Source organism: Eucalyptus grandis, chromosome 4 (genome assembly GCF_016545825.1).
Source record: "Eucalyptus grandis isolate ANBG69807.140 chromosome 4, ASM1654582v1, whole genome shotgun sequence".
NCBI classification, from domain to species: Eukaryota; Viridiplantae; Streptophyta; class Magnoliopsida; order Myrtales; family Myrtaceae; genus Eucalyptus; species Eucalyptus grandis.
In genome coordinates this window covers 8,050,346-8,063,423 of record NC_052615.1, presented here as the reverse complement: position 1 = coordinate 8,063,423, position 13,078 = coordinate 8,050,346, and the positions used below count along the sequence as shown (strand labels likewise).

The 13,078-nt window shown below is 34.4% G+C and overlaps 1 protein-coding gene across 1 annotated transcript; it reads left to right on the top strand.

Annotated features, from left to right (window-relative positions):
• The first annotated feature begins 270 nt into the window (after nt 1-270).
• On the top strand, nt 271-1,195 carry LOC120292987. The gene has a single exon (XM_039311680.1). It carries the CDS (start codon nt 413-415, stop codon nt 824-826), a length of 414 nt encoding a protein of 137 aa, XP_039167614.1. The 5' UTR covers nt 271-412; the 3' UTR covers nt 827-1,195.
• The last annotated feature ends 11,883 nt before the right edge of the window (nt 1,196-13,078 follow it).

Below are 13,078 nucleotides of genomic sequence, written 5' to 3'. Positions count from 1 at the left end.
GTAAGAAAGGGGAAGCTGTTTTATTTAGGCAGCCGACATTAGAGGGGAGGGGGGGGGGGTGGAGAAGGCAAAGAAAAGAAAACCCCGCACTCAAGAACTTGTAGAGAGAGGAACCAAGAAAAGGAAGAATATACGTGGGACCACACTCAACCCCCCCTTCCAATAATGTAATAATGCCACGTTGACAAAACATCATAAACAATTGCAAAGTCTAGTCACCACGGTTTAGATTCTCCGAATTCCTTCACCTCTCTCTCTCTCCCCCCACCATTACCACCACCACCACCACCACCACCACCACCTATAAATCCCTCCCATTCCCACCCTTCACCGCTAATACATCCTCTCAAAACTCCCATCTCTGTACGTTGTTCATATCATCGCAATTCCCAGCTATCCCTCCTCAATCACCATGGATTTTGAATTTCAAGAATCCGACATAGTTTTCACCGATCAAGATCAAGCAACCCTGGATCGGAGCAGCGACGAGGATGAGCATGATGACTACAGTTTCTGCAATACAACGGTAGTGCTGATTCAGGACAACTCAAGGAAGCGTGGCGAATCGGAAAAGAAGAATAAAATGACAAACTCTCCGCCGGTCGATATCCCGGAAACTTTTATCCAGTCCCCTGAATTTCATTACGCATTCGAAGAGGGGGACGATGAAGGGGAGGTTGTGCCGCCACACTTGATTGTCGAGCGGCGCGTGGCTGCGAGGATGGTGTCTTCAGTGCGCTTTAGCCATGGGAGGACGCTTAAGGGCAGAAATTTGAGTGAAGTGCGGAATTCAATTCTTCGAATGACCGGCTTTTTGGAGTCATGAGAAATCACTTCTGGGGATTTCATTATCATTACCTTGCACACAAAAATATCCAAAAAAAAAAAAAAGGGGGGAAGGAAAAAGTCAAAAAAGAAAAAGGAAAGGATCATTTTCCTTTTTTCTTCTTTTTCTTCATCTCCATTTTCTCGATGTCTGTTCAGTTTCTTTGTAGATTATCATTCAGGGCAATGATGTGGACAACTTAGGATTCAAAATCGGAAATGTGTATATTTAGGTTCTTATGCAATTCATTCTACTTCCTTAAAATTCATGTACAGACAGCTTGTTGCATTAATGGTGGGTTTAATGTGGATTGTCTGAAAACCCTACCCGGAAACTGTTATCAAGGGAGGGGTTTCCTTTATTGTTTTTCGTAAGGTTGTATAATGAGTATAGTGGAAGCTATTGCAGGTATTTGTAGAGAGAAAGAAAATAATAGTGAAATAATACAAAATTGTTATATAAAATGATATGGTAGACTTTGAGTGATCGTTTAAATCGATAAATTATATTTAACATCAATTTATAAAGCTTGTCATGTCATTTCGCATGACAATACTGTCTCGGTAATACAAAAGAAATCCTCGTCTTAAATAATATTAATCGAATATATGACTGTCATGGTATGTGAAATATTGGTTAAATAATCACAGGAATTTAATATTGAGGGTTTACTGCGAATGAAAGAAATAATTGATGTTTCTGGGTTGCTGCCTGTCCGTGTTTTGGAAGAAAGATATAAAAAATATAGAAATCAACCGGTATGATTATGTCTTTTAATTATCTAAAGGAAGACAAAGATTCGGCTCTTTTTAGGGAAAAAAATAAGGGGATAACGTGGCACGTGTCATTTCACAATTATAAACAAAAGGAGTTAATACTATGTACACTTACAATAAATTAATGAAAAAACCCAATTTTGCTCGAAACTAATTTTTTTGATTAATAAAAACCCAATTTTGCTACATTTATAACAATTTTACCATCTATTAATTTATGTTAAATTGGATTAATACTATAGAAAAACACATATTGGTACACCAATAATAGACGGAGAATAAAATCCCAAATCAGTATATCGGTCAATTATCACGCGTCATCCAACTCAGCAATTTATTAATGGAAACTATTGGAGGATAAATTTATCACAAATCTATCAGTTTTGGCTTTTTTATGATTAAAAAATTAATTTGATGTAAAATTATCATAAGTGCACCACTTTGAAGTTCTTTATGGTATTAATTCTAAAAATAGCTCTTTCAACTAGTACATTATCATCAATATTAAATAATCATAGTTACTAGATGCATTCGCTTTCATGAGATTGTTGATAAGCATAGCGAGGAAAGTAATTATGAGACAACAAGATTCTTGGACGCTTCGGGTTATATGATTTTTTTTTTTTTTGGCATATGGGTCATATGATTGATTGCCTAGTGCTTTACAGCGTTGTCTACTATCCATCTCCAGATTTGGATGCTTGTGATTGTCACATTCATGGTGGATAAGAACAAAACTAGGCATCACGATTATATGTTTCATATTGTAATGATCAAGCACCACAGGATTTATTTAACATGTCGAGCATTTCCTTTAGAAACTAGTTTTTTCTTTGCTTTTCTGGAAACTAATTAATAGATGAAAATTGATTTTCTGACTTTTTTTTTTTTCAGACTTTCGACAGTTTGAATGGAGGAATATTATTCAATATATATAAAAAAAAATTTGGGCACTTTTTACCCAATTGTTTGACTCTTTGCGTGGCATTTTAGGTTTCTTAAGATAGACGAATTGACCGGTACAGCGTGAAAATCGTGGGGCCACGTGTCGGCACAAGGCTTCCAACCTAAGACGACCCGCCACGTTTGAATGAATACAAAAGCGTGTCCCGAGAGGGGACTGGATAACGTCATGCTCACGCACTGCCTTACGTGGACAGCATCGTGGCCAGAAAATTCTTGCAGCAACATATTCTATCAAGAGCCCTCGAAATAAAATAAGATTTTACATGGTCTGTATTAAATATTTTGGGGTTTCACAATGTCAGATTTTCACTGGTTAAACTTCTATATTGGGAGGGAGCGTGTGTGTTTATCTGTTTTTTAAGTTACAATAATTGCTTTCGCAGATAAGGAAACAACCAGGAAAGAGAGCGACATGCGAGAAGGAGAAGAAGAGATGAGAGAGTCAAACTAGGTTTTGCTTTGTTTTGTGCGTGTGGGTGTGTTGTAGTTCCTGACCCAATCAAACCCCAAGACTTGGGAGAAGTATATTATAATGAGTTTGAAGCAAGTGATGTGGTTGTTGGGATGCAAATGGATTTGCATGACGAATGCATATTCTCTTCGGAAACTTGTCAATCCCAATTTGGTTGGTTGAAGCATTCAAAAAAAGATGAGACGGGTGGAGAATTGCTAGGAGGAGAAGTTTTATCCATAAGTTCATTTGGGAATAAGAGAGTGGAATATTCGGCCACCTACGCTAGGGTTTTCGTTTTCGACAACCATATTCTATGTTTCCTAATGTTGTTTCATTTCTTGGATCGAAAAACCAACTAACAACGGAAAAAAAGTGTTCATACAATCGGATTCCAGAAAAAACGTAATGCTGGTACTTTATATCTTTTAAGATTTTATTTCATTGATAATGGGAGTTCCATCTTCAGTCCACTTAATTACCAATCCATTCGGTAATGAGTTTCAAAACTGGCTCATTAAGACATGCAATATCAATCCATAAACTATGCATGAATACGATCAGTCGTTCCTCATCAATAACAGAGTAATTTGAAGCATACTAATTTGAAAATGTTCAAATATTTATAGTGTGTTTTTAAGAGAAATAGCTCTCAATAGAGAAAAGGCTACCTAAAGAAAGGGAGGACATTTTGAATAATCATATAATCACGTCGTCTTAATGGGAAAAAAAAAAAAAAAAGAATTCACCTTTCAAATATACTGTAGCTGACGATGTGTCCAAAAAATTAATTTCTTTATACTAGCAATGCAACGTGGACCCAAAAATCACCAGTAAATTAACTATTGCCTTATTCAGAATCATTATTCCCGTGGCATATGACCAAAAGAAGGTTAAAGTTCTTTGATCTAAGCGCCAAAGGGATGTCACTCTCAAATTATTTATCTAAAATTTGCACTTTTCCTATTGGATAAGACAAATGTAGTATTTTCGTGCGGGCACCACTTTCTACGCTCAACGTAACAAAAATACCCAAAAAAGGAAAGAAAATAAGTTTTCATGCAACTAGTTTTCTTTTGAATCGCTTGCTTTATTCTTTGAAATTAGGGTTTTATAGGACTTTGCTATCACGAGAATTATCCATCATCATTTCATGCACACAAATATAATGATGGCCAACTGAGAGAGGGAGACGTGGTGGTAAGAGTTCCCCACGATTTGCGCTCTGAGTGCAATTGAGATCGACCTAATCCTTTAATTTTGATTGCAAGGGTCGAGCAAGTTCTTGAGTTTCCAGAAGATATCCACACCAGTCATGCTAAAAGCTAACTTATGGAATATACCAATTGGAAAATATATGTTAGATATATTAAAATAAGTCCACAAAATAGGCAATTAAATGATATTGTAACTGAGGCATTGACATCCTAGCAGTGGTCTGTCGACATAGAATTTAGCGTTCAATTTTATAAAGTGATTCAAGTATACTTAAGTTTATCTGTGACTTCAATCTTTTCAAGTGGGGCACATCATGATTGTATTTTCATTAACGTGATGATGTACTTCTTTATTTGTTTCATTTTAGGGATTACATTGGAACATTCAATATTTTAATTTTATTTATAGTAGCTAGCAAATAAGATTCGATTAGATTAGACTATAGATAGCATTTCCCCATAGAGATTTCTTGGACATTGCGAGCAAGATCACGACTATTATCAATGAATAAGAGAGTTGCATAAAATTCATTTCGACATTCCAAGTTTTAATCTGTATTTCTAGCCAAACAATAATAGAAATCTTCCTTGACATACGACGACGCCTTAATCAGTACACACTTGTTCTATGGAAAAAATGCCTAGCTGACTGCACTGTTATTTTGCCTAGAGAAAAGTTACAATCTGTATCCCATAATTTCCCAAGGTAACCGAATGACTTTTTTTTTTCTTTTTTTTTTAAATTCTGATTTCCTTGGGAAATCAAAATGATTATCATAAATAACAAAATTTTTCTAAAAGTGAGTTTAAAGGGAAAAAAACCATAAAAGTACTAATGACCAAATCCAGGTAATCTCAAGTATGAAATAACATTTATTTGATTTAAATCTTCTATTATATATTAAGGTTATGTTTCTTTTACTTAGTTTACATCACTCTTCAATCATATTTTTGTAAGCAATGCAGGTAATTATTTTCAGAAAAATATTTTTCAAATCATTAATTTTCTGCAAAATGTTCCACATAAGTAATTTCTTGCTAAAATTGGTTGAAAATGACTAAATTGGAAAATTATCAAAAGATTTTGGTTGAAAATGTCTAAATTGAAAATTTTAGGACCGAATTGGCCCAATGCAATAAATTTAGAGTTTTTTGGACAATTTTCCATCCACATCTCTTCCATTTCCTACATTCCCACTGCCGTTTAATTTTGCGTAAGCTGGATGACAGAATTCTTAGTAATCCTATTCTCCTATCTCTAAGTCTTTAATCAAATATAGAAATTTTATTCCAGCACTAATGCTTCACAATGCATCTAAAGCAATTTGAGAATATAAGACCAACCCAAGTGGCTCCAAGCTGTAGCTTTTCGTACTCTCATAGCAACCCACTTCGCGCAAAGTTCCAGGCACATAACTTCCTAATCAAGGGTTGATTAAGCAACACGATTAGAGCCAGAACATTCCAATAATTAACGTAATCAAGCTGAACTATACAATGTTGCGTTGGGAATACACTATACATTGTGCAAACCGAATCTTTGTTGGTTTCGAACACCCACAGATCTACCTTAGGGAAAACCCTAATCCTTGTGAAGTTAGTATCTTCCACAAAATCAATAGACCCATAGACGAGTTCTTTGCAAGTCATTTCATTGAACCCAAAAGAGCACCGACGTTTTCAACGTGAGGCCTCAACAGATGCTTATAAGCTTCTGCTCTAAGTTACTTAGTAAAATCAGCGGCCGTCTTTTGTGCAAATTCTTTCCAAACAAAGACAAAGCGATAAATGAATGGTTATTTACTTTGGTCAAACCAAAACCAAAACAAATAAATTTCAACCCTATTCACAAAAAAATCATCCTCAACTAATACGCTATCAAGGTAAAATCGCATAATTTAAGTTTTAGCAACAAATAATCCATGCAAAATCTTATATTTTTCTTTTAATTTTTTTCATTCTTTGAAACCATATTGATGATTCGATTCAAATTAGGATGGCCCTTGGCAAGAAAAGGGAAAGGAGGGGGGGGCAAAGTCAACTTGGGCATGATAAAACATAATTGAGAAAGAGAGAGAGAGAGAGAGAGAGATATGGACCAACACAAAGCTTACACCTAGCAAAGTCAACTTGGGCATGAGAAAACAGAGAGAGAGAGATGGACCAACACAAAGCTTACACCTAGCAAAGTCAACTTGGGCATGATAAAACATAATTGAGAGAGAGAGAGAGAGAAATGGACCAACACAAAGCTTACACGTAAGAGGAGAATTTGTGCTAACTAGGGTACTTGACGTACATTCACTCCATTTTCTGAAAGTGACTGCAAATACTATTTCGAAATATCTTTTCTCACACATTTTCATTTTTCTGCATTCTTAAAAGAGAGAAAATGATTTTAGGGATATGTAAAAAAAAGTTATAAACTTAATGTATTTATACTGATTTAACTATAAATCTTTCAATTTGACCAATTTAATCAAAAATATTTTCACATTGGAGCCAACTCAATTTATCCAGCTAATTTAGATAAGAAATCACTAACACGGACCCGACCTTCTTATATGGCACAACGGACGCTGATGTAAACATATTTCAATGATTTTTTGAAATTTTTTATTTTTATTTTATTTTATTTTTCTCTCTCTTTTTCCTCTTCATTTTGGCTAGCGAGGGTCACTGGTAACCCTTGCTGACCATTGGACAATGGCCAAGTCCTCGCCATCTGTTGAATTGGTACACTTGCAAAAGTTTTATGACTAAATTGATTCTATTGAAATATTTAAGACTAAATTTGCACCAATGCAATAAATCTAAAAACTTTTTCGGTACTTCGCACAATATTTATATCTACAAAATTGATACAGACATTGTTGTTATCCACACTTGAAGAATTTCTAGCGTGTTAGCGTCTGTGCAAAGCGGTAATAATTGAAAGATTTGGCGAATAGTCGCCTTGCTACATGATTTCTTGATTGTGGAATTGAACAGGAGCTTTCACCAATAAAAAGAAAGAAGAAAAAGTTTTCATTTGTCTTCTAGCCCCAGGAAAATTCAAGCCCTAAGAAAGAAAACTTAGTCAAGAAAAATGACATTGATATTATATTGTGCGGACTGTCGAGACAATAAATGATATTGGTTATTTTCCACAATTAACTGGTCATATTTTAGAATTAAAATTAGGAACATTGAAAAAAGTTAATTTTCTAGTGATTAGTAGAAAATAATCAAATTTGAAAGTTTCAGTAACGTATTTATTCGATTGATCTTGCTAAAATACCACTTTTTGTTACATGCGGATCATGTGTTTTACAAAAATTGGAGGGGATAGTGAATATTAATATAGATAGCTAAAAAGAAACATGGACGGAGATGTCTCAATTAGCCTCCCTTTCTTCTTACAACATTTGTGACCTCCGTTAAGTAGTTGAAGTTTAGATATTTCAAAATGTAAATACAGATTCCCAAGTTATTATAATCCCTACTCACTTTGTTAAGAAGAAATTCATTATATAATAAGGCTATGTGATCACCACAATGGTGACATAATAATAGAAAATAAACAAGAAATTGTCAGGAATCCATAGGAAGAATACATGGTTCAATTGGTTGAACTATGTGATGTTCTGACTGTTATGACTAAAACTATCACCTAAAGGGGGTGAATAGATAATTGTGTGAAAATAAAAGAATTTAAACAAATATTGCAACAAGAAAACTTCTGATAAAATTGTCAAATCTTATCGGTGTACAATTCTATCTTAATAATTAAAAATGAGTAAATGATGGAGAATTGCACATTAAAGTTTATTGTGGTTTGGATTTTGCAAGCTTACGTTCACTCTCCCGTGTTACGGCCTATTGGTTGGAATCCATTGATAAAAATCGATTAAAGATTATAAGAGCTGAACTAAGAACACTCCACTCCTCAAACACCATTAGCCACTAACAGATTACACAATTTCGCTCACAAAGACGAATGTATAAGATCACAAAGCACTATTCATATTTTGGAATTAAAAGCTTCAATTCTTGTGAATGCCTATTCTATTTCCTTCAGCTTTGAAACCTCTTCTTATACTTCTCATAGTCTAAGCTAATTGTTGGACATATCTCCAGGAGAATTATTTAGCCAATTTACCCATTGGTTTGGATCTCATTGAGGAAATCCAATTGCTTCAAGATCGCCGAGGGTAAAAGTTCTCATATTTTTTTTGCTGGTTATACAACAGTCTAGGTTTCCAAAAGTTCAGTGTTTAGGATTGGAAAGAATATTTCGCCTCAAGTAAGATGTTCAAGGAAAGTTGAATATTCACTAGAAATTTAGAAAGTCTTTCCTTTTGAAACTCCTTATAAATATGACAGGGAATCTAATTAATCGCCACTAGCTGTTGCACGAGTATTTTGACTCCTTCTTAACTATTTGATAGAATATGTAAGAAAGGAAAATAAGTCACGACTCTGATTCCAATTAACATCATATGATCATGTCCCATCATACTTTCCACCTGAAAAATATTTTATATCAAAATCTAAGTTTCTAAGTTTTGTCAATCATCAAAATCACTTAGGGAATGTTTTCTCAATAATCTCCCCCTTTTTTATGATGACAAAACTTGTTCAAGCAAAACTTTTTAAAAGATAAAAATTTGAGATTTAAATATCTCTTGATTAAAGCTAAATATGAAAATGAGGTGCAGTTAAACTATAAGAATATCTAAATGAATTTAGCAAGATTCTTATAGCTAAAGGTCTGAATTTAAAAGACATGGAATAAAGAAAAAAAAATGCCAATCCCTTAGGCTCTTGCAATGTTTAGAGTCTTAAAATACCTGTAGAAATAATATTAGTGCAGTAAAGTTGCAACTTTAGTTCTACAACTCCAGTTCTGTTGGCCCTTTTTCCCCTTTTTGTCAACAATAAAAAAGATACTAGATAAAGCATAATATTATAGACAAACTATAGCATGAAGTGTAGCCAACAGGTTCAAACACATAAATGATCCACAAACAAACCAAGCATTAAAACGATCAAACTTCAAGAAATAATGCAAATAAGGAAAGTTATTTGGAGGAGGATGGTTGATTTGGCTCAGGATTTGGAATAGGAGCCGGAGATAGAATGAGAGCAAGAGATGGAACTCTATGATCTAAAGGTAGTTGAACAAGAACATAACATTGCATATTTTCCAAAATACGCTCCATTGTTGTCATTCTGGTGTTCAACACTTCCACTTGAGTTCTAAGAAAGATAGTTTAGTTCTTCAGCTCTTTCTCCATTTTGTCCTTGTGTTCTTTCATACTGTGTTAAGTTCGCAGGAACAACCTATCCTCAGTATTATCAATCATCTTGAAGGATCAACTTCTACTCCAAATCTCATCACCATACTAATATTGTTTTATCTTTGTTTATCAGCTTTAAAACCCCCTCAACATTTGCAACTCATTTTCCTTTATCTTGCACAACTGGGTCAAAAGAATGAACATGATTAATAATTTGCTCACCAATCATGCTAGTAGTTCAAACATGGATGAAAGCAAGGTCAGTAGTAGAGAGATTAGCAACAACAGATTCTAGAGCCATAAGAGTGCTTCATGAATTGCTTGAGTATTTGGAAGATTAGGAAGAGCTCCAACCATTATGTCAAATACTTCTTGACCTTTTTGAACATATTAGGACCCCTCAGTGGTGCCTTTATTAACAAAATTTCCTTTGTTAGCATCATTAGTGGAGTCCATGGGAATGTTTTCTAATAGAGGCTCCATAGGGTCTTCTGCATAATCAAGCTCCCCCTGAATAGATGCTATGACTTGAGATGATTTAGCTTCGATAACTCCTATATTAGAGACTAAACCTTGCTCTCCAACAATGATTTGATCTTGAGCAAGTTCCTAAGGCTCAGTGATGTCCTGGTCTCTGGCAAGCTCTTGATGCTTAACAGTAGTATCAACATTCTCTGGATTATTAGTTAGATCAACATCCAACATACTGGCTTGATCATTTGTTGTTTTGAGTTGATCTTCAGCATCCTTTTGCTATTGTTCTTCAACAATGACTTCCTCTATCTAATCAGTGACCATCCTTGTTCTTGTTTCTCTTTTGGCTTCATTCTCTTCATCAATATCATTAGAGTTAGGCTGATATACGTTGATGATGTCATCTAAATCAACTGTATCTTCTTCGGATTTCTCCAGCATTTCTTCATTGATCCTTTGTAAAAAGGCTCGAGAACTTTGTCTCTATTCAGCAATTCGCCTTCTCTTGGTGGGGCGATCAATTGGATCTAGCACTACTTCATTTGCATCCACTTTCAAAAGTTTACCTTTTGTGTTTTTCCAACCTTCAACAGTGTGCCTGAAACTCATTTTTCTCATCATTTGCTCCTCCACCTACGGTGGAGGTAGTTGAGCCTTGCTCAACTTCCTTGGAATCTCAATGTTCAGTTCACGAAAAATCTTTGTGATTAGAGAACCATAGGGCAATTGCCCTTTATTTTTCAAAATAGTTATACACATGTGCAGTAGAACAAGATGAGTAATAGAAAATGAGTGATCGTTCAAGATTGCTCATATCAATTTGGTTTCATAGCGAGAAACGTCAACTGTGGAAGATCCTTTTGATTTCAAGCAGTTAATAATAATTTTGTGAAGGACAATTGGTCTCAAAGGAAACAACTGATGAAATACATGGGAGTAATCATCTCTAGTAAAATAAGGGATTCAAGAGAGTTGTTTATAGGTAACATTAGGATCAACATCTATAGCTTCAAATTTTGAATACTTAACCCTCAAAATTTTTGCTAGTTCCTATGCTTGGATTAGATATGGCTTATCAAACACCGTGAACTCAATAGTGTCTATTGAGTAAAACAAAAATATTGAATAAAAATATGCAGTCAGGGCAAGGAATGTAGGATATTCGGTAACAAAAAGATCAGTTAGGAGTCGATCATCACAAAATTGCTTAAGATGAATACCAATCGACTCAAAAAAGTCAAAATCAATAGTCCTCTGTTTAATTATTCCCTTGTTCATCAGAGATCTCAAGTGTTGCTGATGCTCTTCAGATTTAATCAATTTGTCTGCACGATTCACATCAGTCACATATCTAGTGATTTTCCTTTTGAAATTGGCATACAGTTTTTGCATTGTTATCACCCCTTCGACCATCATCATCTATTCTTTTCTTAACAAACGTGTCGGCCACTTCCTCCTTCCCCTTTCTAGATTTGACAATACTTGAATCACTAGCACTAGTGGGGGGGCATGCTTCTGATGGAATTAATGAACATTAACTCTAATGCCTCCTTACTTTCAAAACCGTGCTTAGCCAACAACTGATAAATAACATCTTCACTATTTCCTAAAGCCTTGAGTGTTACAATAGTCAATCTTAACTGAGAATACTCAAAAGAAAGTTTTGTACCTTGAACATTATTTGAAGAATCGGACAAGTCAAAGAATTCAAGGCTTCCTTTGACTTTAGATTGTAATCTCGCAATGTGATTCGATTGTTGCGAACCAAAAGGTCTAGGCTTTGACTTTAGAGTAGATTTTGGTGCCATGGTTTTTAAAAAGAAGAAAAGTTTTGATCATTTGTCAAAAAGAGGCTACAAGAAGGGTTTTTCATAGAGATATTTCTTGGGTATTTGAAGAATGACAAAGAAGAAAGAAAAGTTTTCCTTCTTAAGGGATATGAACCATTGTGACTTATAAAGTTTTAAAGAAGATCCGATTTTTGAGGGAAAATAAAGAAAAACTGTGAAATGTTGTTGGAAAGAATAAATTAAGCAATTTCCAATATGAAGAAATTTATTTTGCAATAAATTAAATAAGGAAAAAATAAATCATATCTAATATGCTTCTAAAAATATTCTTACTGTAAAAAATTTGAAATCGCAATAGTTGATTTGCCCAGCATCATTTGATGTACCCTATCTTTAGATACTTGAGCAAATGGATTAATAATACCCAACTTATTGTGAATAAAATTAAAGGCCTTTTTCTCTAGAGGTTTTGTAAAAATGTTAACTAATTGATTTCTAGAATCAATATATTTATTTTTATTTTTAAATGATTTAAATAAATTTAAGGAAGAATTTTAATTTTCTCATCATTCTCATCTCAAACTCATCCTACATTAACTTAGCAAAATTCTTGCAAGGATTTTCATTAGAAGACTTTCTCTTTGATGTATCAATTCAAGAAGGCACTCTTTATGTCCATCTAGAAAAGTCTAAGACCATGAAATCATGTGTAAGCAAGTAAAAGTCTAATCACTTCTAAGCATGCTATTGATGCATAAGTCTCATTGTAGTCAATTCCTTTTTGCGAGTAGTCTTTGACAACCAATCTTGCTTTGTTTCTTATGATTTTTCCTTGATCATTGAGCTTGTTCTTGTACACTCATTTTATTCCGATCATGGGATGGCCTTTAGGTCTAGGAACCAATTCCCATCCTTTGTTTATCTGGAATTGTTGAAATTCCTCATGCATTGCTTAGATCCAAATTCAATTGATAGGGCTTCCTCAGTATCTCATGGTTCAATCTCTAAAATGAGCGCCAAAGTACTGATGGCATCTTTTGGAGTTCATCCTGTTCTGATCAATGTCATCGATAATCAGATCCTTTGGATGGTTTGACTTGAGCTTCCAATTTCTATTGAATTTGTCATCAGACATTTTGGATTTCTTACTGTCATGCTTATTAGCCTTTTCTCGTTGCTGAGGCTGTTCATTTGGTTTTGAATCCTTGACTTCTTCTTGTGCTTGAATTGCGTTAGATGACTACCCTGCTTGATGAGAATCTTCTTGAGGATAGTATTTTTTATCAAACTTTACAT

Coding starts and splice junctions, on each gene's coding strand:
- LOC120292987 (XM_039311680.1), top strand. CDS start 413: ATGGATTTTGAATTTCAAGAATCCGACATAGTTTTCACCGATCAAGAT.